Below are 22,761 nucleotides of genomic sequence, written 5' to 3'. Positions count from 1 at the left end.
TCATCCGATGATTATTTTGATTGCGGTAAGTTTATGGCTAATATTAATTGAATTATATAAAATATAAAGTGTCTTTTCTGAATGGAATCATCCAAGAAGAAGTGTATGTGTCCCAGCCAAAGGGGTTTGAAGATCAAAATTCCCTTACCACATCTACAAGCTCAAGAATGCTCTCTATGGTCTGAAACAAGCACCTCGTACTTGATGTGAACGTTTCACTCTATTCTTGGTTGACAATAGGTTTAAAAGATAAAGTGTTGACAAGACATTATTTATCTATAAAGAAGGTACAATTAGGCATGTCAATTAGGGCCAAAGCCCGTGGGCTGGCCCGGCCCGGCCCTGAAAAACATCGGGCTCGGGCTTAAATATATGTGTCCAGAAAAATTCGGATCATTCGGGCTCAGCCCGTTTGGGCTATAGGGTTAAGCCCGAACGGGCTCAGACCAGCCCGAAAAGCCCTTAAACAAATATATTTGCACATTTTCATTACCATTTTTGTTTGATTGCAATATTTGATTAACAATTTATTGTAAATAAAGTTTTAAACTCTAATCCTAGTTTTCATATTTACTAAATAACCATACCTAATACTTTAAATTTTTTATAAATGATATTTTATATGAATTATATATTGGTTTATTTGGTTAAAGTATCAAAATTTTATTTTGTTTTAAACATTTTCTATTAAATTAAGTTAGTTGTAGTTAATATAGATGAGTTATTAAATTTTTGATTGATTTGTTTTATAGTACACCTTCAAACACTGCTTTTTAAGGCTTATAAGTTTGAATTTTTGATCGGTATGATAAGCCCGAAAAACCCAAAAAGCCCTATAGCCCTGTTAGGGCCGAGCTCGGGTTTGAAATATAGGCTCGGAAATATTTTGGGCCGCGCCGGGCCGGGATCAAACATATGCGGGCTTTACGGGTTTTGGGCCGGGCCGGGCCAGGCCAGCCCGATTGACACCCCTAGGTACAAACATCTTCATAGTTTATTTTTAATTTTTCTACTATATCAAAAACTTCAAGTGTTCTCTTTAATTGATTCTATAAAATTATTAGTTATAATGATAAAATCTTATTTCTAAACATTTTTTTTTTAAAATAACAAATTAAGAAAGTATTTTTATTAATTAATACTTTGTTTCATCAATAGTATCATTTTGACATTTTTTTAATACAAAAAATAGTGTTATTTATGTTTTCAATGTAGTTTTTAAGACAAAACTCTCTTATTGTTATGAAATAAGTGTGATTATCCATCACTACATGTATCTTCCATCTTAATGACACATATCCCTTTGCTTGGTGTAACACTTGTTCACCACTTGTCCTTCATATTTGTACACTTGTCTTTGTTACCTTGTGTAGTGCATGAGTCATCATAATCTTATCACTAGTATATATAGAGGTTATGTATATGAGAAAAATGAGAGAGATGTAGATATAATAAGAAGAAGAGAAGAGAAATCTTATTATCTCTCTAAGTTTTCTATCTAGTTTCCCTCTAACTTCTCTCTAAAGTCCATACACTCATTCTCTAGATCTCTTCTCTTTTGATCCTTCTCATAATAATCATCTTATTACCTCCAAGCTTATGATATAGTTCACAACACTTATCATATTATTTGAGCTTATTAGTTAGAAACAGAAAACAATTATTGTATTTGTAAAGGGTAAAATAGAAATTTAGGTAATTTATACCATAACACACTTTTACTTTGAAACTTACCATTTGAAGGATTCCCTTATTTATCCGCTTATCTCATAGTATGTTTATCCCTTTCCAGTCGTCGTAGGTATGGTATTTTTTGCTTTTTAGGCTGAGAGATGTATATATATCTGTGAGTAATTGTATGCCACACCTTTTTCTTCAGGCTTTTGACTCAGATGAAACGCAAAAGGATTGGTGCCTGATTCATCTGTCTGTGAGAAAAAAGAGTGGTGATCACTCAACTGAGGACGTGGAAGGGAAAAAATCCTTGTGCTCTCTGTGGGAAATTAGGAGGCAATTTCAGTATTGTTGGGACCCAACAACACAATCCTCTGTAACCCCAAAAGCTAAATGACAGCTCAAAGCAAAGCAAAGCAACCAATGAGTAAGTCTTCCTGTTACTGATTTAAAGGCCCTCCCATTTCTGCAGCTAGCTAGCTGACAAAACTAAATGAATCATCCCTTCTTTTCTTAAATTCTTTTGGTCAGACATTATTATTATGATCATTACCTTTAAATTATGTCTTAGTTTTTTACTTTTGCTAAACCGGTGGATAACAGAAAGGGACTCACTGCTTCTTCAGACAGAATCATCTAGGAACGCCAAAGCGTCCGCACATAAATTTTAATTCATTAGTTACAAAATAATAGTAACATCTTTATTTGATTTACTCTAATTTATATATTTAATTTCATATTTTGGTTTTGACTATTGGCGGTATAGTAAACTTAACGAAGTACTAACTGTAGTGGTCGTCTTTAGAGTAACATTTCTAATATCTATACTAGTATTTTTGCAGCAGTTTTTGCTCAAAAATACTAATAAGGAAAGTTTTTGCAATTAATACTACTAATGCAATTAATTTTGTCCCTCTAGCAATTTTATATGGACCTCTTAGTATTTTATGGGCCTCTTAATAATTTATAATTTAAGGGTCTCCATTTATTTAGGTTGTAGACAAAACGATGTCCAAAATTTCATAGGACCTGCAAAAATATACTCTTTTGCTAATAATCTAGACATTTCCGGAAAATGAATTTGTAGACAAAATTTCTGGAAAATTACATTGAAATAACTATGACATTAATCATATTCTCAATTGCCAAAATGATTCTGAATACAAATGAGTAGACCCTTGATTTATCAGGCATTCAAACTTTAAAAACTTTTATTTGGTTTATTCCGGTTCTTTATTTTAAAGATTTTTAAAAAGTTTAAATATGAAAAATATTTAAAACTTTTTAAAAGTTAAATATGATAAATATTATACCGTAGATACACAATAAATATTAAAAATTAAGATGATATAGTGTGAGTTAAAATATCTCCAGACGGAGTTATATAGCGGGACAGGTTATATCGATATTTATATAAATTAAAAAATATCAGTAATTCGGTGTTACACGGGTAAAACATCATTTCATTATTTTTTTTTATTTTTTTTTTTGTTAAAAGGCATTCGATTAAAAACTTAGGAAAAACAAAAGAAAGTTTTACAGGGCCACAACCCAGTTAAATATAAAAGATGTGAAAGCCCAAATAGGTAGAAACTAAACCGAGTGTTTGAAACCTAGTTAGAAGAGAACCACAACTTGAACCAGTAGTTGTAATTGAACCAAGAAAACGGTTGAGCTCACCAACCACCCAAACCAGCTTCAATTATTGTCACCCCGAGATTCATCAGTGAAGAGGTTGAAATTTCAGATCGCAGATAGAAATTAGGGTTTTGCACTTAGGTCGACCTCCTCGCAGAGTTAGAGAACCAGTGATGAAAAAGATCAAGAGAGAGCGTCGGGTTCGTGTCACGCAAGCTAGAGGCTCTGTTTCTGATGGTAGTATCAATCTGGCGTAGTAGGAGGTCAGAGGATTTGTAGCTGCTTCGATGTAGCCGATGATTTCTCTCCGTCCATAGCGTGTAGATCGTTGCTTGCCAGGCTAGAAGGAGGAGATTTTTTAAGACCCGAGGTCCCCTGAATGACCCAAGACTCTGAAGAGTAACGGAACAAGATCTAGAAGGGGTGTATAAGCATCGATCCGCAACATTACACCACACCAACCAAGAGAACGAACAGTCAAAGAAGAGATGGTCCCTGCTCTCTGGTTCGGTAGCGCATAGCAGGCAGCAGGAATCAACCTGCAGTCCCCAACTCAACATTCGATCACGGGTTGGGCATCTATTTAAGACAAACAACCAAGCGAGGAACTTATGCTTTGGGATTCCTCCAGAGATCCACACAATACTATGCCAAGATACAATCGGTAACTTCTCCCTTAGAGCTGAACAGATATTTCCTGTTGTATGAGAGTCTTTTGAGTGATCATCGATCCACCAGTAGTAAGAGTCAGCTTGTTGCAGTAAGGTAATAGTTGAAATCTCAATATGCACATTAACCATTTTATCTGATCTTGCAGCAGGTAACCTCCAAGCCCCCCGTCTCCACAAATCAGCTAGTCTAGCTCCACGAGGGATGCCTATTTGATGAAGTCCAACATCAGAAAGATAAGTTTCCATTCTTCCCAGTTTACTCCAGTGGTCTGTCCAAAATTGACAACTAGTTCCATCTCCCACTTTTAGCCTAATCCATGGATAAACTGCATCTCTAATCCTTAGAAACTTGTTTGTTATCCAAGAGTTTTTGCTATTAGGTTTAAGAGTCCAGAATTTGCTGATGTTATCCGACAATACTGCAGATCTAAACCAAGCAACCCAGACCGAACCTGACTTGAAGAAGAGAAGCCAAATGAGCTTCGCCATACACGCTTTGTTCCAGGTAAATAAGTCTCTAATTCCCAACCCTCCTTCTTTCTTCTCTGCTGTGACTGTTGTCCATGCGACTCTTGCTGAATGGTGACCCTCTGTAGTGCCTTTCCAAAGGAAAGCACTCGACAGAGAGTTTAATAACCTAATACACTTTTTTGGCAGAACAAAACCGGAGCACCAGAAGTTAGAAATACCAGCAATGACCGAATTTAGTAGTTGAAGCCGGCCAGCAAAAGAGAGAGTCTTAGTGGTCCAAGCATTAAACCGGCTCTTCACCTTTTGTAGCAACGGGGCGCAATCCAATAAGGTGAGTTTTTTAGTGCAAAGTGGAAGGCCTAAGTATCTAATTGGTAATTGCCCGTGACTAATGCCAGTGATAGTATGGATGTGATCAATCTCAGATTGGGAGAGACCTGAAGTAAAGAAACTAGTCTTTGGCAGACTGATAGCTAGTCCAGAGACTGCTTCAAACTCGCGCAAGACCTGTAGAACATTTTGCACTGAAGAGGCAGATCCATCCGTAAAGATCAACAGATCATCAGCAAAACACAGGTGGGTTAGTTTCTGTTTTTCACACTTGTGATGATATTTGATCTTACCTTCTGCCGCTGCTTTGTCCAAACAGGCTGATAGACAGTTCATAGCAAGGACAAACAAATAGGGAGATAATGGATCCCCTTGCCGCAAGCCTCTGGAACCTTTGAAGTACCCGTGAACTGTTCCATTAAATCCAACAGAGAAAGATTGCGTGCAAATACAAGCTCTTAGCCATCTGAGGTATAATTCAGGAACTTCAATACCTCTTAGACAGCTAAATATAAACTCCCAACGAACAGTGTCAAACGCCTTTGCAATGTCTACCTTAATAGTAACTCGCTTTGCTCCATTCTCTTTGTGATATCCACTTACTAATTCAGCAGCTAATAGAGTGTTTTCTACTAACAGCCTTCCTTGGATAAACGCAGTTTGGTTTGGCTGTACAAGATCCGGGAGAGCAGGCTTCAGCCTCGCGACAAGCAACTTGGACACAACCTTGTACAGGGTGTTTAGACACGAGATGGGTCTGAAATCCGATATCAAAGAAGCACCAGGAGCTTTGGGGACTAGAGCAAGTATGGAAGCGTTGACCACTGTCAGTATCACTGTCACTGTTCATTATTTTGTTAACACTGTCAGTATCAAAGAATAGACATATGTAATTAAATTTAAATAAATTTTCTATAAAAAATAATTTTTATTGCGGTATTATATGGCTTATTTAACAATTATTATATAATTATAACATATTTAACAAACAAGTACAATTTATAGTTTTAATATTTTAATTATAAATAATTTTGCTCCGCGGTGTACCTCGGGTTCTAATCTAGTCTCACAGTATTTTAGTTAAATATATAGTATTGAATAAAATATGTTATTTTTGCTTTTAAAATTTTAATAAGATATTTACTACGCCATGTACAGAGCCCAAAATGTTTGATAAATTAAATGTAATTTTATATTTTTAAAATATTTTAATATTGAGTCAATATAGAAAATAAATTAAAGTGCATGAGAATTATATGAGTGGAAGTTGAAATGGAGTAAAAAATATCATTTTCACTAAAAAATCATCAAGGTCGGGGAAAAATCATATATTTTGAATATTCATAAGTATCAAATAATTTAACCGTAAAGTATAAATATGTTTTGTATAGTTGGTACAACAATATATTACCTCTCCTACGATGGAGAATTTAGTTTCTTAATCATCCAATTATATTAAATTATAAATGTCAAATCCTCTCAATTTTGAATTAATTTCTGATCAGACGAAGACTTTTAGCAAAAAAAGATCATAAATTGTAAAAAATTTGCCAAAAAAAAAGATGTAACCCACACTGTTTAGTAGTGGAAGTTTAATAATTTTATGTGGCTAATTATTTTTATATTAATTTCAAATGATCAAAATAATTATTTAAAGAAAACAAATATTATGATTGATCATAATTATTATTTATGATTTTTTAGTAAAATATTTTTGTAGCTGTTTTTTAAAATTAAGATTAAAATTATGTGTAAGGATATTGGATTTCTAGTTATTCAAATACCATATTTTATAATCTAATATTATTGTTATGAAAAACTGTTAATGATACTATTGACGAAAATAGGTTCTTTTATTCGAATTGATTAAAATATGATTATTATAAAATTCAGAATTTGTGAGTTGATTATGAGCAAATGTATTCTGATTTTTGTTTTGTTGTATAAATTCTATTAATTTGGAATAAGTTCAAAAAGCATTAACTTATGATTGGAAAAAACTATATTTTGATACTTTGTTTTCATTTTGATAATTTTTATTTAAAAATGAAAAAATCAGTCTCTATTTCATGATTTAAGCTTCTTCATTATTTTAAAATTTAAGCAACTAATCTCTATATAAGTAATGTGTTGAGAAATAAAATAAAAAACAATTAATATACACTAAAAACTTTCTTTCTCTCTCGACGAGGTCGCCCTAGCCGCCACAAAAAAAAAAACTTTCAGATCTTCGTTTGCCCTCTCCGGTGAGCGGCGCTCTTCGCCGTAGCCGTGAGAGGGTCCATGTAGCTAACCTTTAAGTTTGTGCTTGTCTTCTTTTCGGCCTTAGCTAACTCCGGTGTCTCGATCGTGAAATCGGTTTGCTGCGGTTGTTGACGGCTCTTCATATCAAGGTTTGATAATCCAGCTTTCTTCTCAGAGAGTGTGGATCTCCCTTTCCCAGCGGTGGCAGAGGATGGAAGATTCGTCTTCGTCAGATCCAGCGTGAGCTAGTGTTTCGTTGTTTGATCTTCTCCATTCTGTTGCTTGGTTTTTGTCTTCAGTCTGGTGAACTTTTGTTCTGATCGTTTTTCTTCTCCGAGTTGCTAGAGGATTAGTAGTTTAGTATGGTGTGCAGAGTTTTCTGACCTTCGATTGGGGAATCTATCCCTTGCTAAGTAGAGGTTTCGTTTTGTTTGATTATGATGGTAGTCTCCAAAGTTTATCGAGTTATCTTCTTCTTGCTATTGATCAGTGTGGTGATAGCTGTTTTGAGTATTGTCGTTCTCGTTGAGATTGGTGCTGTTTGAGAAGTTATGCCTCACTCCTTGTACTTGCTTTCGAGATCTGTTGAGATCTGTTTGCGTTTGAAAGGATTTAGTTTGACGTTCATTGGCATACCAATGTCGTCGTCGCACCGGGAAGCGAGTTGCTTGCCGGTTTATGAAGCCTTGAGAGATCGCCTCTCACCATGATAGGAGGTGGTAGATGTTACTTCGGTTTGGCCTTGGGCATCCTTGGTAAATCTCACTCGCCGGTGCTTCAGAAGAAGAGGTGCTTTGTTTTTCTTTGTTCTACTTTCTCTCTTTAGGCTTTATTGCCGGTTGCTTCTGTTTTTAGTTTAAGGTATTGTTTCCTTTTGTTTTTGGTTGTAAAATCTCTGTTTAGTAGTTCCATCTTTAGACTCTGGGGACATAAATGTCGTCTGCCGGCTTAAAGACTCCGGGGATATCAATGTCGTCCGCCGGTTTTAGTGTTGTATTTCACCTTTGGTTTCACAACAAGTTGATTAATAATAATTCCAGTCGACAAAAAAGAAAAAAAAAATTTGGTGTTATTTTTTTGTTGCATAGTTGAAATTTTTTCTGTTGGACAATTTTACTCTTTATAAATGGTTTTATTTATTTTTTTTGTTTTGAAAAATATATTTATTCAATGGTATTTTTTGTAATATGTCATATGATAGTAGGGTTAAACTTGTAATAATAATGCTTAAATAAACTTTTATAAATTAATAATTTATAGAGATTTTATTTTATACTCCCTCCGTTTCATAATATAGGATGTTTAGAGAAGTATTTTTGTTTCATAATATAGGATATTTCCAACTTTCGATGCAACTTTTAGATTAAATTAATATTTTCTATTATACAGACTTATTTATGATTGGTTAAACTTTTTAAAAGTAATTATTTTTTAATATGCGTGTTTTCACTAAAACATCATATATTTTGAAACGGAAGGAGTATGATTTAGCTTCTAAAAAAGCACTAATAAGTTGGTGACATTTATATGGTATTATTCATCGACAAAAAAAAAATTAAACTGTAAAGATATTAACAAAATTAACAAAGGAACAAAAAAATGTAAGGAAATAATTTTATGAGTAAACCCTATGTTCTTCTTTGCCGAGAAGTGTCGCCTGCAACAACGGAAAGAAACTATGGAGAGTGGCAGCTGGTCGGAGCTCTCTATGGATATCTTGAGATCTGTTTTCGAACGTTTGAGTTTTGTGGATTTCCACCGCGCTAAGATGGTGTGTGCGAATTGGTATTTATGCTCGAAACAAACTTTGCACCGGCAAAGGGGATCTTCATGGCTGATGATGCTGTTTGAAGAAAGCGATTGTGTGCTTTACAACCCGGACGAAGATAGAGTTTACAAGAGAAAGAGAGACTTTTCAGGGATTCGATTCCTGGCAAACTCAGGTAACTGGTTCCTGGCGCTAGATTCTGGATCCAATCTCTGTATCGTACATGTGTTTAGCGGCGGGGAGAGGAATAGGATCAATCTTCCCCCTCTAGACTCAATTAATAAGGGTGGCCACTTTACTCTTAAGCGGATAGGAGATGGGGAATTCAAGGAGAGATTAGCTAGTGGTGGCTTAGGTTACTCCAATAAGAGTGTGGTTGATCTGAGAGGTCTTTTGTGGGTAGACGAGAAGAAAGAGGAATACACTGTCGCATGGTTTTTTGATACAGGTTCCCCATATATAGCCTTTTGCAAGAAGGGGCAAGATCATTACCGTACCATTCCAACACGGATCGATGTTCCCAGAGAGTTTCGAGGCTTATCTGATATGGTACTCCGGGGTGATACTCTTTACGTCTACACAACTCGCCGATTCATTCGAATCCTGGATTTTTCTGTACCAGAAGGTTTCAAGGATGTTGTGCCCGACAGTTACATATTACTACCATTTTATCCAGCGAGTGATGATGAAAACACATATGATGATGGAGCAATCTCTAGTCATAACATTGCTGTCACAACCTCGGGAGAGGTTTTGTTGGTCGAGAGCATCGCTTATAATAAGGCAACCTCTGAAATACCTACTAGGATCTTCCGCCTCTACAAGACGGATCCTAATCCAGATCCGGATGAGCTTATACACAAACTGAACCTGTCTGTCGAGGTAGATTCTTTAGGCCATGAGGCCCGCCTTCTGGATTTAGGTTTCACTGTGCCTGCTGACCCTACCCTCGGTATCCAACCAAACTCCATCTACTTCACCCGTCATGACCGTCTTCGTAACTGTAAACTGAAACCTTCATGCCCAGACATCTTCCCCTGCATCTGTGTATTCAATCTTGACACAAAGAAGCTAACACAATTCCCCAGCCTCTCCAACTTGAACCCCAAGGATGCTCGATGGTTTCTCCCGTCTTAATCTTACAGACATGAGAGGGTTAATTCCCTGTTTGATCTATCTTGCAACAAAGAAGACACTTGAGCGATTTCCCATGGTTTCTCCCTTTTGCTTCTCTCTGCCTTGGTTTCTCCTCTTGGGTCTTGATTTGTTTCTTCCTCTATATGGAGATTTGCAGATCCCGTTTATATATCTTTTTTCATTTATATTCGTTTCTCTTACATGACACCTCTAAAATAAGTTAAATTAACAATAAGCAAGTTATGTATGATTTGTGGTCCTATTGATCTACATGGATTAATACACAAATCGTCAACAAGCAAGAATAAGAAGAAATAAACCAGTAGAAGAATTTATCAGGATGATTGCGAATGTGAATACTGTCCAATTCAAATGAATGCTGTCCAAGACTCCAAAACCAGCTGCAATGCCGCCTTAATCTGATGATGAGATCTTAGTGCGCATTAGATAACCACTCTGCTCGTTTACTATAACCTTGTCTTTGTTCCTACACATTTCATTTAATCAAAGAATATGGCACAAAGTTAAGTAGAGAATGAATGAAACATTACCAAGTTCTTCTTCTTTCTGCTCTTGTGTACCTGAGGTATGCACCATAGGCACTGAGTTCTGATATAGCTTGACTTTTATGGTAAACACCTTCTCGCACCATGAACGTGTTTAACACCTCTGCATCAGGATATAAGCAGCGTTTCCATCAATTCCTTCTTTCTGCAGTCTCAGAAGATTTTCCCTCACATCATCTCCATAGATGTTGTTTCCTGGAAGAATCCAAGAAGATACGCTTAAGAATATGACCAAGAGAAATTGGGGAGTTAGGGGGACTTGTTCTGTAACATCCTCAATTCCATAATATGTAGGTGGGCCAAAATTTGTTACTAAGTTATGGCCCATTAATGATCCATGTGAATTAAACACAAAAGACAAGGGTTTATGATTGGTGTAAGTGCTCTTGTATGTGTCTACGAACATACGCTGTCCCCATTTTAGATCAAAGAAAGGAAGCTCGAACAAAGCAAATCTCATCAGAGTTAAGTATTGAGTCGGTGTTGTAGTTGTCACCCCGTGATGGAGCCATCGTCGAGTCCACCATTGTTGTTGTCGTGAGTTACGTGGAGAAGAAGCATTACTAAGACGTTCACCACCGTTGGTCACTACTGTTGGTTAGTTAGCCACTGTGCGTTACCGAAGATGTCAGCCGCTGTCATCGGAGCAGCCATAGCCGTCGTCCAGATTGTTAAGAGTAAGGAAACCCAAGATTTATTTCGTAACTTGCGCATAAAGTTTATGACGTTGTCTCACGATCTGTTGCTTGCTTTTGATGTATGTTGTTGAGCCATGGGGAAGCAGCCACCATGTTCTTAAACCGTCATGTTGAGCCGTCAATGAGATCCGCCGAGAAATGTTGCCAAGAGAGGTAAACAGCGAAGCTTAGTCTCGTGCGTGTTGTGTAACTTGTGTTGTTGATTTATTGAACCAACATTTATCCAGCCTAAACCAACGATCATGTAGTTGATATTTTGAACCGAAGTTGGAATCGTGAGTTGGTTTGTGACGTTAAGTGGGTAACGTGGTGTTTATTATATTTGGTTGGTTTAATCTCTTAACCGGAAGAATTTAATCTGTTATAATTAATAGGGTGACCGAGAGCTGAGATTGTTCTTAAACCAAATGTTGTGATCGTGAGGATTAAACTGTGGTATATTAAATTATTAGATTTTGATCTAATTAATTTAAATAAAGGAAATACCATAAGCATAAGTGATGAGACTTTGCTTTGGGATGAACTAATGGACTAATATTATGGATATGGTCTTTGATCGGCTATTATAACCCATTGCAGAGACTGTTGTTGAAGCAGATTTCTGTTGTTGGTAGTCTAAACCAAGGATTCTATTTGTGTGGCTAAGGTGAGTACTAGTTGATGTCTTCTACATATTTAGATGTGTTTGGATAGTTACTTAGTTTAAGGTTAAGCTAAGTATACATATATGTTACATAGTATATAAATAACGTATATTTGGATGAGTATATATCTTATTTATATGTATATAAATATATATTTATTATAATATATAAGAACTAGAATAAATATGACAATAAAAAATAAATGTGTGTTGGTTAATATTGATGTGGTTGCATGAATGCATGTTATGTTGTCGTAAAATAAGTGTTTTTATGCGAGGAGATAAGGTGCCAAAGCATATATATGCGGGTGAGCCGCAGAGAGTCCTGCAAGGAGAGGTCCTTGTAGTTGTCTGGTGGTCTACGGGTGCGGAATGCAGGTAGATCAGGATGGCTGACGAGCCGACATGTGTGCAATGCTAGGAACAAGTGCAAGAGGCGCTTGGGGTCCCTAAGCATGAGCACGAGTGATTGATGCTAGGACGAAGTGCAAGAGGCATGGAGGTTCCGTAAGCATTTTGCATGAAGAAGTGCGAAAGCATGAGGGATCTGATAATGCACGAGGATAGTGTGTGTTGACACGTTGTATCCGACCCATCTTTAGGGCGGTTATGGGACGTAGTTCCATTTGTGTGATGTGTGCGTATGTTTGTGTGTCAAAGGATTTATGACACAATGATTGCTGCTTGTCTTGGATTTAGACTTTGTGATTGTCTAAGCGTATTTGGATGTAGAGACTTCGAGAGCCCTAAGGCTTTCCCTCACTTTGCTCATCCCTCTATCTTTTGCAGGTTGGTTAAGCCAAAAGTATCCATTGTGTTGTTCGCTGGTGGTTTTGCATTTAAAAAGCGTTTTGGGCCGGGCCAATGAGTCAACCTGTTGACCAGTTCCGGGTATCGAGTTCGGGTGTTACAATTTTGGTATCAGAGCCCAAGGTTATGTCAAACAGGTTCTGACCCGAGAGGCAGTCCTGAGGGAGATTGAATTTCACGGCCGTGTAGGCTTAGAAGCTGAAGTGATAAGTTGACTTGGAGAAGTTAACGTTGATGGAAAAAAATGCTAATAAGGTCTGTAGCTTTTCTTGGAGTCGTATGTAACAACTAGAAGTTGGTAAGGAGTTTGCTAGTATGGTTAAACCAATTACTCAACCCACATGGAAGGACGTGATATTCGAGTAGACGAAGGTGTGGGATACTAGCTTCTAAAAGTCAAATGGAAATTTGACGAATATCTAAGTTAATATCTTTGAATGAGATTTATCAAGATTGGCCACAAAGTTTAAAGATGAGGTATTGTATAAAGATCACCAGTCGAGATTATTCTAGTGTTTGGATAGCACAACAGGGAATTGCAGCGGAGGAAGTGGAAAAGAGCAGTGTGGGAGGACACCACACATTAATGTAGATTATTGACTTCTACATATTATTATTGTGTGTAATGACATTGGAGATGATTAAAAAAAAAAAAGAATGTGTCATGACATTGGAGATAGGTTGTTTATAATTGGAAGTTGTCTTAATCCAAATGGGAAAGGGCATGGTGAAAATGGAGATTGTTGGTTGACTGCTACGGACGACTAGCAGTAAGGAGGTAACTTGAGTAGGTGTACAGCTGGATGAGTCAAAACGAAAAATATTGAGGAGTAAAAAGAAAAAAACAAGATAAATAATTCCTATATTGTGGGTTTTGTTAGAAAATGGATGTTGTTTCGGAGGGAAAAAAAAATTGTTTGAAGAAATAAGATAAGATGAAGTGTTAACAAATCATTAATTTTATTATGTGGTAACGGAACCCACTTCACTAAGGACTATAAGTTAACATTATTTTGATTTGATGTTCGACTAATGCAGAATGGACATTCTGTGGCAAATGAAGATTACGTGGGAGGTAACAATATAAAATAAAATAAAAAAGAGCATGGAAGTATGAAACCTAAAACGGAACGGGAATCCTAAGAGAGTGTTGGGAAACACTGTGATAATTTTAAAAATTGGAAAACTTTCAAAGGGATGTCAACTTTTTACAGAGTGAGCGCAACAAAAACTTGGTGGATCATTTAACTCCGTATTGCACAAAACCATAATGGTCATGGTGGATGTGTACACTTCAGAACATTATTAGACAAGGTCGTATGTTGGTGAATTGGTTATTTTTACAAGTCAATGTCATGAGGTAATGGAAAAACCTTTGTGGGAAATTGGAGTATTCTTTTCAAGTTTCAGAACTATTTGAAAGATGTGTGTTATGATGTCTACGCGATGGAAAGTTAAGAGGAACTATACACTTGACACCCTATGTTGCGTTGGAGTAAATCATAGTAATGGAAGAGTTGAGTTTCACCTAATCAAAAGCTGAAAATGAGGAACATGGAGAAATAATTTCTTTAAAAGGGAAAAAACTAGAATGGTTACACTTTAACCAAGTGGAAACTTGTGATTCGTTGTTGACCGGAAAAGTTTGGAAAAAAAATCAAACCGGACATATAGGAGAAGGACACTCCAAGTTAGATTGGATAATCTCTAAAACGTTAAAGATCAAACAGAAGGACACTCCAAATTGGGACAAAAACTAAGTGGGGGAGAAACTGATTCGCAAATTCGAGGACAAATTTATTTTAAGTGGGGGAGAATCATAACATCCTCAATTCCATAATAGGTAGGTGGTCAAATTTTGTTACTAAGTTACGGCCCATTAATGATCCATGTGAATTAAACACAAAATACAAGGGTTTATGATTGGTGTAAGTGCTCGTGAATGTGTCTACGAACATACGCCGTCTCCATTTTAGATCAAAGAAAGGAAGCTCGAACAAAGCAAATCTCATCAGAGATAAGTATTGAGTAGGTGTTGTAGTTGTTGTTGGACCTCAATTTATTTAAACTTAGTGGGCTTAATAAAATTGGACTGTGTGAATGAGAAATTAGGCCTTAATGGTTTGGTGAGGAGTGGGTCAGATTGAATAGAGTCAAAACTCTGTTTCACGTCTCCGTGAGACTCGGTCTCTTTGGATTCGTGATCAAGTGGAGAGTTGGACTTCTTTGAGAGATCGTCGCTTCTTCACGTCGCCCACCTCCTAGATTTGCGATGGACTCGGTAAAGTTGTGGAGAATCAATTTCAAACCCAAGTCATCCAAGTCCTCTATATATACTCATGAGTTCTTCCCTTGTAAAACAGTGAATTGACGAAATCAATTGCTTGTTCTCACACACAGCAAAAGCACAAAACATCCAGCAATCTCTCTCTCACAAAGTAAGTGTCTTCGAGAGTATCATAGAGTGTAGTTTGTATAGAGCCGGTGTGTTTGAGTGATTAGCAAACCCGATTGTGAATGTGTTGTATCCTGGGATTCTTGTAACCACTAATCCTGTTGCACTGCGGGGGTTTCAAAGAGTTAAAAAGTAAAAAGATTTCGGTCTCGCCTCCATTCTTCCCTTAACGTTTGCGTTGTTATCTCTTATTCAATACCTCTTATGTAGTGAGGCAAATTTCTAGCTCCTACAGTGGTCACCCCGTGATGGAGCCATCGTCGAGTCCACCATTGTTGTTGTCGTGAGTTACGTGGAGAAGAAGCATTACTAAGACGTTCACCACCGTCGGTCACCACCGTTGGTCACTACTGTTGGTTAGCTAGCTACTGTGCGTTACTGAATATGTCAGCCGCTGTAATCGGAGCAGCCATAGCCGTCGTCCAGATTGTTAAGAGTAAGGAAACCCAAGATTTATTTCGTAACTTGCGCATGAATTTTTTGACGTTGTCTCACAATCTGTTGCTTGCTTTTGATGTATGTTGTTGAGCCATGGGGAAGCAGCCACCATGTTCTTAAACCGTCATGTTGAGCCGTCAAGGAGATCCGTCGAGAAATGTTGCCAAGAGAGGTAAACAGCAAAGCTTAGTCTCGTGCGTGTTGTGTTGCTAGTTGATTTATTGAACCAACAATTATCCAGCCTAAACCACTGTGCGTAATTGATATTTTGAACCGAAGTTGGAATCGTGAGTTGGTTTGTGACGTTAAGTGGGTAACATGGTGTTTATTATATTTGGGTGGTTTAATCTCTTAACCGGAAGGATTTAATCTGTTATAATTAATAGGGTGACCGAGAGCTGAGATTGTTCTTAAACCAAATGTTGTGATCGTGAGGATTAAACTGTAGTATATTAAATTATTAGATTTTGATCTAATTAATTTAAAATTTTAAATAAAGGAAATACCATAAGCATAAGTGATGAGACTTTGCTTTGGGATGAATTAATGGATTAATATTATGGATATGGTCTTTGATCGGCTATTATAATCCGTTGCAGACCAAGACTGTTGTTGAAGCGGATTGCTGTTGTTGGTAGTCTAAACCGAGGATTCTATTTGTTTGGCTAAGGTGAGTACTAGTTGTAGTTGGTGTCTTCTACATATTCAGATGTCTTTGGATAGTTACTTAGTTTAAAGTTAAGCTAGAGTATAAATATATGTTATATAGTATATAAGTAACATATATTTGGATGTGTGTATATCTTATTTATATGTATATAAATTATATACATAAAAGTAAAGTTTCACTATCTTATTATTGGTACATTTGACATTTAATTTTTAAAATTTTAATATTTATTTTTAATTAAATAACACATTTAAGTATATACATTAATGCATACTCTAAATTCATTATTTACTACTAAATTATAACTCAAATTACATAAATATTTATTTTTAATTAATAACACATTTAAGTATATACATTAATGTATACTTTAAATTCATTATTTACTACTAAATTGTAACTCAAATTACATAAATTGTGAATTGACTTTTTCTCCTCCATTCATTTTCATTTAAACATACTCTTAATTATAATTGTAACTCTTCTAATTTAATTATTTTAGAAATGTAACTTCCATCATTTTCTATCCTTTTTTTTTTGACAACAAATGATCAGCTCATATGAGCCAATGTGAAGAGAAAGAATTTACAAACAAAACATGCTGCGGTGACATACGCGCTTGGCGTGCCAAAGAATCCGCACTAACATTAGCACTTCTGGAAATAAAAGATAAAGAGAAAGACGAGAACTCCTCCCTGTCCAACTCTATGTCATCGAGGTAAGTCTTGAACGCCGGCCAGTCTTGAGGGGAAGACACCATCTTCATCAAGTCTGAACAATCTGTATAAAAAGCTACATCTTGGAAATCATGGCCAATCATGCAGCGCAAAGCCCAAACAAAAGCTTCTACTTCTGCATGCAAAGGGGAAAGACTCTGACGGAAATTGGTGGCTCCTTTTATCGTGAAGGCGTCTGTTGCGGCTGAACACACCCAGCCCGCACCCGCAAAATCGTCTCCCATTTTCCATGAACCATCAACAAAACACCGGTAACCCGAAAAGACAGTATGCAGCGACCCTACTCGTCCTGGCCCTCTATTATCAGTGGCACAAGGTATCGAAGCTAGATCCTCCACTTCCTCCTCTGTTTGAGCCTGCAACCATGTGGAGGACTCCCCCACCGCAATCCTAACAACCTCCTCGGAATTGTCGATAACATTCTCAAAGACTCGAGCATTTCGCGCCTTCCACATATACCACATAAGCCAAGGGAACACCGCAAGCTGAGCACCCGGATTGTCCGTTCCCAAAAAATGATCCATAATTGCATACAAAGAATCTGTGGGGAACGAAACCTGACCGACCGGAACCTGAGGTAAAGCCCAAGCTTGTCGAGCTGGCGGACACCAAAAAATAGCATGGTTTACCGTTTCCTCATCCGCCCCACAGCGGGCACAACCTGAATCACAGGCAATGCCCCGTCTCCTCAAATTCGCTGCAACCGAGATACATCCTGATAATACTTGCCACATGAAGTGTTGTATCTTTGGTGGACATGCCGCCCGCCAAACTCTCGCTAGAAGTGGAGTAATGTCCGGCCCAATGCGGGGCACGAGCGACCCCTGTTTTGCCAAATGTTCCGCATTATACCCCGATTTTACCGAATACTTTCCTGATTTTGTAAAGTGCCACCCCAACGAGTCAACCATCTGAGGGCTACCAAAAGGTATGGCCCTGATTAAAACAGCCTCCTCCGGGGGAAAGTGCTCAAGGAGCATATCGAACCGCCAGGAATTAGTTTGACGATCAATAAGATGATAAATTTTCAGAGAAGGGTCCTGAACAGGTCCCTTACTCACAGCTGGTCTTGGGGTTTGGGCTGGAATCCATGGGTCAGTCCATATAGAAATGGAATCACCAGAGCCAACCCGTATAATAAGTCCTTTGTTGACCAAAGATCTACCTGAAACAATACTCCGCCACCCATAGGATGGAGAATAAGAACGAATAGGATCCATAGGATTTGAGTTCCTGTAATACCTGCCCTTAAAAACCCGCGCAAAAAGGGACCCAGGAGCGTCAATCAGTCTCCACATTGTTTGGCCAATAAAATAGTGTTAAAGTCATCCACATTCCTGAACCCAGACCTCCCAACTGCTTGCTCCCACATAACTTCTCCCAGGCTAATCAATGCATCCCCCCAGACTGTCCCGAACTCCACCAAAAATTCGCCACCGCACTAGTTAGCTTTGATGTGACTGTTTTTGGGAGACAGAAACAGGACATGACAAAAGTCGGAACCGCCGTGGCGACAGACTTTATCATAACCTCTTTCCCTCCTCTAGACAGTTGTTTCGCTGTCCACCCATTTGTACGGTTCTGTAGACGATCCCGTACATAGGAGAAGACTTTCGTCTTAGACCCTCCCAGACTCTCCCGTATCCCTAAATACGACTCCATTCCGCCCAGCTTCAAAATACCCTGCACCTCACGCTTGGCTCCTTCATCTACCTTGTGGCCAAATTGAATGGAAGATTTATCGAAATTGATCTGTTGCCCTGAGGCCGCCTCATATTGCTTTAAGATCTCCAAAATAACCCCGCATTGGTCCTTATCTACTTTACAGAAAAAAGGCTATCGTCCGCAACATCATTTTCTATCCTATAAATAACCATTCTCACATCCTCCTCCACCATATCCCAAATCCTAAATATTTTCTTAGTTTTTTTATAATGTTCTTGCATAGGTTGAAAACCCAGTTAAGAGTTTGATTATATTTTTTGTTTACTATATATGTTACATTGTTTTGAATTTTATTTTATCTTTGTTTTATGTACTTCTTATTTTCTTCTTTGTTTTCTTATATTATTTTGATTGAAAATACATATGTATTCTAATATGTATAATAAAATTTTGATGACCATAATAATATTTTGGTTATAACCATCTCAAGGGAATCAAGCTAAAGCAAACATCTTAATTCTTTACTTGAGATGTTTGTTTAGCTCTTAAAATTTTTTGTAATATAATTATCAAATCAATTTTGCTTACCTCTCTCTTACCTCCAACAAATTTGTAATAAATATATTTTAGAATACTCATCATTATATTTAGTTTGTGATTCAACATATAATTATATAAAAATCATTATTTTAAAATTTAATTCAAATATATACTTTAAGGATTTTGCTATATAAAAAAGCAATTTGATATTTATTTTCTTTCTAGCTTTCACTACAAGGATGAAAAATTAAAACTAAGCCTAGCAATATAACTTAAATTAAGGGGAATATGAAAAAATTGTAATATAATTATCAAATCAATTTTTCTTAACTCTCACTTACATCCAACAAAATTGTAATACATTTATTTTAGAATAATAATCATTATACTCAGTTTGTGGTTCAACATATAATGATATAAAAATCACTATTTTTTAAATTTAATTCAAATATGTACTTTAAAGATTTTTTTATATAGAAAAAAAAATTGATATTTTTATGTTCTATCTAGCTTTTATTACAAGGATTAAAAATTATAACTAAATCTAGCAATATATCTTAAACTAAGGAAAATATATATAAAAAATGATTTTTAAAAAAAATCTTTGGGAATCGTATTTTAAAATTTTGATTGCACTTCATATGATTTTATAGGAAATATGTATTTTTTACTTTCAAAATAGTTTAGTTTTTAATTATTAAATACTTTAGATTATGTGTTAGTTTATATGAAAAACTTAAATTATATATTTAAATCACATAGTAAAATATTGTTTTTACTACTAATAATATTTTATTACTCAAATGCTCAAAAATACTAATGAAAATTATTATCATTATCAAAGTTGAATAATAAAAAAAACAAATAACTTTAAGAGATATGTATAATGTATGTATGATTATATTTAAATAAGTTATATATTTTGATATTGTATGATTTAAATAAATAAAAGTGTAAAAAATGTTAATGATATTTAAATTATTATTTTAATTTTTTATGATTATCAAATAAATTTAAATTAATAAATATATTTTATTATACAACAATCCGCGCATTTGTGCGGGATATTACCTAATATATATTTATTATAATAAATATGAACTAGAATAAATATGAGAATAGAAAATGAATGTGTGTTGGTTGATATTGATGTGGTTACGTGAATGCATGATATGTTGTCGTAAAATAAGTGCTTTTGTGTGAGGAGATAAGGTGCCAAGGCACATAGATGCGGGTCAGCTGCAGAGAGCCATGCAAGGAGAGGTCCTTGTTGTTGTGTGGTGGTCTATGGGGGCAGAATGCGGGTAGATTAGGATGGCTGACAAGCCGACGTGTGTGCAATGCTAAGAACAAGTGCAAGAGTCGCTTGGGGTCCGTAAGCATGAGCAAGAGTGATTGAGGCTAGGACGAAGTGCAAGAGGCTTGGAGGTTCCGTAAGCATGGTGCATGAAGAAGTGCGAAAGCATGAGGGATCTGATAATGAACGAGGATAGCGTGTGTTGACACGTTGTATCCGACCCGTCTTTAGGGCGGTTATGAGACATAGTTCCATTTGTGTGATGTGTGCGTATGTTTGTGTGTCAAAGGATTTAGGACACAATGATTGGTGCTTATCTTAGGTTTAGACTTTTTGATTGTCTAAGCGAATCTGGGTGTGGAGACTTCGAGAGTCCTAATGCTTTCTCTCACTGAGTAATTATCAATTGTTCATCCCTTTATCTTTTGCAGGTTAGTTAAGCCAAAAGTATCATTTGCGTTGTTCACGGGTTGTTTTGCATTTAAAAAGCGTTTTGGGCTGGGCCAGGGAGTCAACCAGTTTACCAGTTCCGGGTATCGAGTTCGGGTGTTACATGTTCAGTTGTGGTTATACCCTCTGCCTGCTCTCTAAGGCTTCATAACGAACAATTCTGGCTTTTCGATTGCCTACTTGACTATTCCTTGATCATCCAAGTTCCAAAGCCTAGCAAATCATTTCCTCAGCTTAGCAATGTCCTCTTTGTTGTCCAGAAACATGTTTCTCATATTTATAGTTAAAAAAAGTGATCCTGGAATCAAGACGATAAAGAGAAAAATGTTCTAGAGGCTTGGTTGTTTGTTCTATGCTGCTGTTAGGTTGCTAGAACTATATGTCGTGGGCTAGAACGGTTTTTAGGTTGCTGATTCATTGTTCTATGACTTGGTTATGTTATTTGGATTGATGGTTAGATGTTATTGAATTATTCATTTGGTTATTTAATTCATTAGTTTAATGTTTGGCTAATTCCGCTTATTGGTTTGAATGTGGTTAGTGGGTATAAGAGCAATAGTTTATTATTATTATATTAAAAAAGAAAAACGGGTTACAGAAATTAAGTAATGTGTGTATGTATGATTTGTTGGTGTGTGCAGATATTTCCAATAATTGTAAAGGTAACAGCAAGGAGTATAGTTACTTTAGTATCATTTTCAAGTAGTTTGATTGTCAATTACACTTTCAACATTCTATTCGAGTGGAGCATCCAATGTATCTTTTCTATTTTATTTTTTTTGTCAACTATTGGGCCACAATAGGCCGGCCCATTAGCCAAATCTCTATATTCGTAGGGATCTGTGTGATAGGGCCTTGTGCATTAAGGACTTATCATTGACCACCGCCCTAAGATCACTTCACATTTTCAACTTTTTCCAACTTATTTCTAGTTATATTATAATTATTTAGGTAATAAGAATTATCAAATTTACACCAAAATATAATTCTTGAAAATAATAGAGTATTCAAAATCTGAACTTATGGCATTATTATAAACCTTGCATACATTTTTATTTTGCTACTATTCGTTTGTTAGACCATGCCAAATTAGAAATCTAATTAATTAGAATTTGTTTGGCGAATTATGTGGTAATTGTGTATGAGAACACACACCATTGTCCGTACATATCCGTACGTCCGTACAACCAACATGGCGGGCTGTCCGTACAGTTTAGAGGCCTAGCGAGTTAAGCCCATGAAGAGCAGCCTATAACGGTCACAAGACTTCGAGATTCTTCCTCTTGGAGCCGTTGGTGAGTGTGTGTGCAAGTGGGAGGTCAAACAAAGATCACATGTGATCTTAAGGAAATGTCACTATCATCATGTGTAATTGTGTACAACATCTACTTAGAATATTCTCTTGTAATTGTCTATAATTAGCTTGTATCTAGGAACCATATCTAGTAAGAAATAATAATTTCTTCTTCGACACTCTCTCGATTCTTATCTCTACACTCTACACTTCCGATTACACTCTTCATACTTCTTTCTCTTTGTCTATCACTACTTGTTATACAAGAAATCACTTTGTTCTTTCTAAACTTACATGGTATCAGAGCCTTGTTGTTCCATATTCTCATTCTCACACCCACCAAACACTTTCACTCTAATCTCTCTTATCTTTTCTGTTTGACCTTAAAAGTCTCATCTCTTTATCCGTTGGACAATAGCATTAACCAACGGTAACTTCGACATGGAAGGCACCAAGACCTTGATTGTTCCAGTTACTCTCAAAGGAGAGAACTACTTGTTGTGGGCAAGAACCACAAATACGACACTATGTGGCCGAGGGCTTTGGACCCATATTACATCGAGTG

General features: G+C 36.5%; 1 protein-coding gene, 1 long non-coding RNA gene and 1 pseudogene across 4 annotated transcripts; 2 read left to right on the top strand and 1 right to left on the bottom strand.

The window, feature by feature from the left end:
• The first annotated feature begins 1,442 nt into the window (after positions 1-1,442).
• LOC147919279 (uncharacterized) lies at positions 1,443-5,723 on the top strand. 2 transcript variants are annotated; one of them, XR_015592603.1, is made up of 7 exons: positions 1,443-1,801; positions 1,880-3,976; positions 4,130-4,488; positions 4,641-4,785; positions 4,880-5,030; positions 5,104-5,255; positions 5,424-5,723. It is a non-coding gene; the product is annotated as an uncharacterized LOC147919279 (long non-coding RNA). The 2 variants fall into 2 exon arrangements; XR_015592604.1 differs by lacking the exons at positions 1,443-1,801; positions 1,880-3,976 and having other exon boundaries at positions 4,133-4,488; positions 5,444-5,723.
• Positions 5,724-8,546: 2,823 nt separating this feature from the next.
• On the top strand, positions 8,547-10,118 carry LOC104771223 (F-box protein At5g25290 pseudogene; annotated as a pseudogene). The gene has a single exon (XR_015592111.1). The product of XR_015592111.1 is annotated as an F-box protein At5g25290 pseudogene (transcript).
• A 475-nt stretch (positions 10,119-10,593) lies between these two features.
• LOC147919278 (uncharacterized) lies at positions 10,594-20,707 on the bottom strand. Its single transcript, XM_087503920.1, has 4 exons — positions 20,479-20,707; positions 18,470-18,767; positions 16,829-18,192; positions 10,594-10,694 (listed from the first exon to the last, which is right to left on the bottom strand). The coding sequence occupies exons 1-4, from the start codon at positions 20,705-20,707 to the stop codon at positions 10,594-10,596; spliced, it is 1,992 nt and encodes a 663-aa protein (XP_087360046.1).
• Positions 20,708-22,761: the final 2,054 nt, after the last annotated feature.

The sequence above is a fragment of the Camelina sativa genome, chromosome 20 (assembly GCF_030686135.1).
Source record: "Camelina sativa cultivar CO46 ecotype springtype chromosome 20, ASM3068613v1".
In the NCBI taxonomy this organism is placed as follows: domain Eukaryota; kingdom Viridiplantae; phylum Streptophyta; class Magnoliopsida; order Brassicales; family Brassicaceae; genus Camelina; species Camelina sativa.
The sequence above is the reverse complement of the archived record's forward strand: the minus strand, read 5'-3'. Positions and strand labels throughout refer to the sequence as shown.

Bases quoted from the DNA above. Each gene is read 5' to 3' on its own strand.
- LOC147919278 (XM_087503920.1), bottom strand. From the start codon at position 20,707: ATGGAACTATGTCTCATAACCGCCCTAAAGACGGGTCGGATACAACGT. The intron at 18,768-20,478 runs GTCAGCCATCCT...TCTGTAAAGTAG, and splicing joins CATTGCACACACGTCGGCTT to ATAAGGACCAATGCGGGGTT. The intron at 10,695-16,828 runs GTATGTCACCGC...GGATTCTTCCAG, and splicing joins TTCTTTGGCACGCCAAGCGC to GAAACAACATCTATGGAGAT.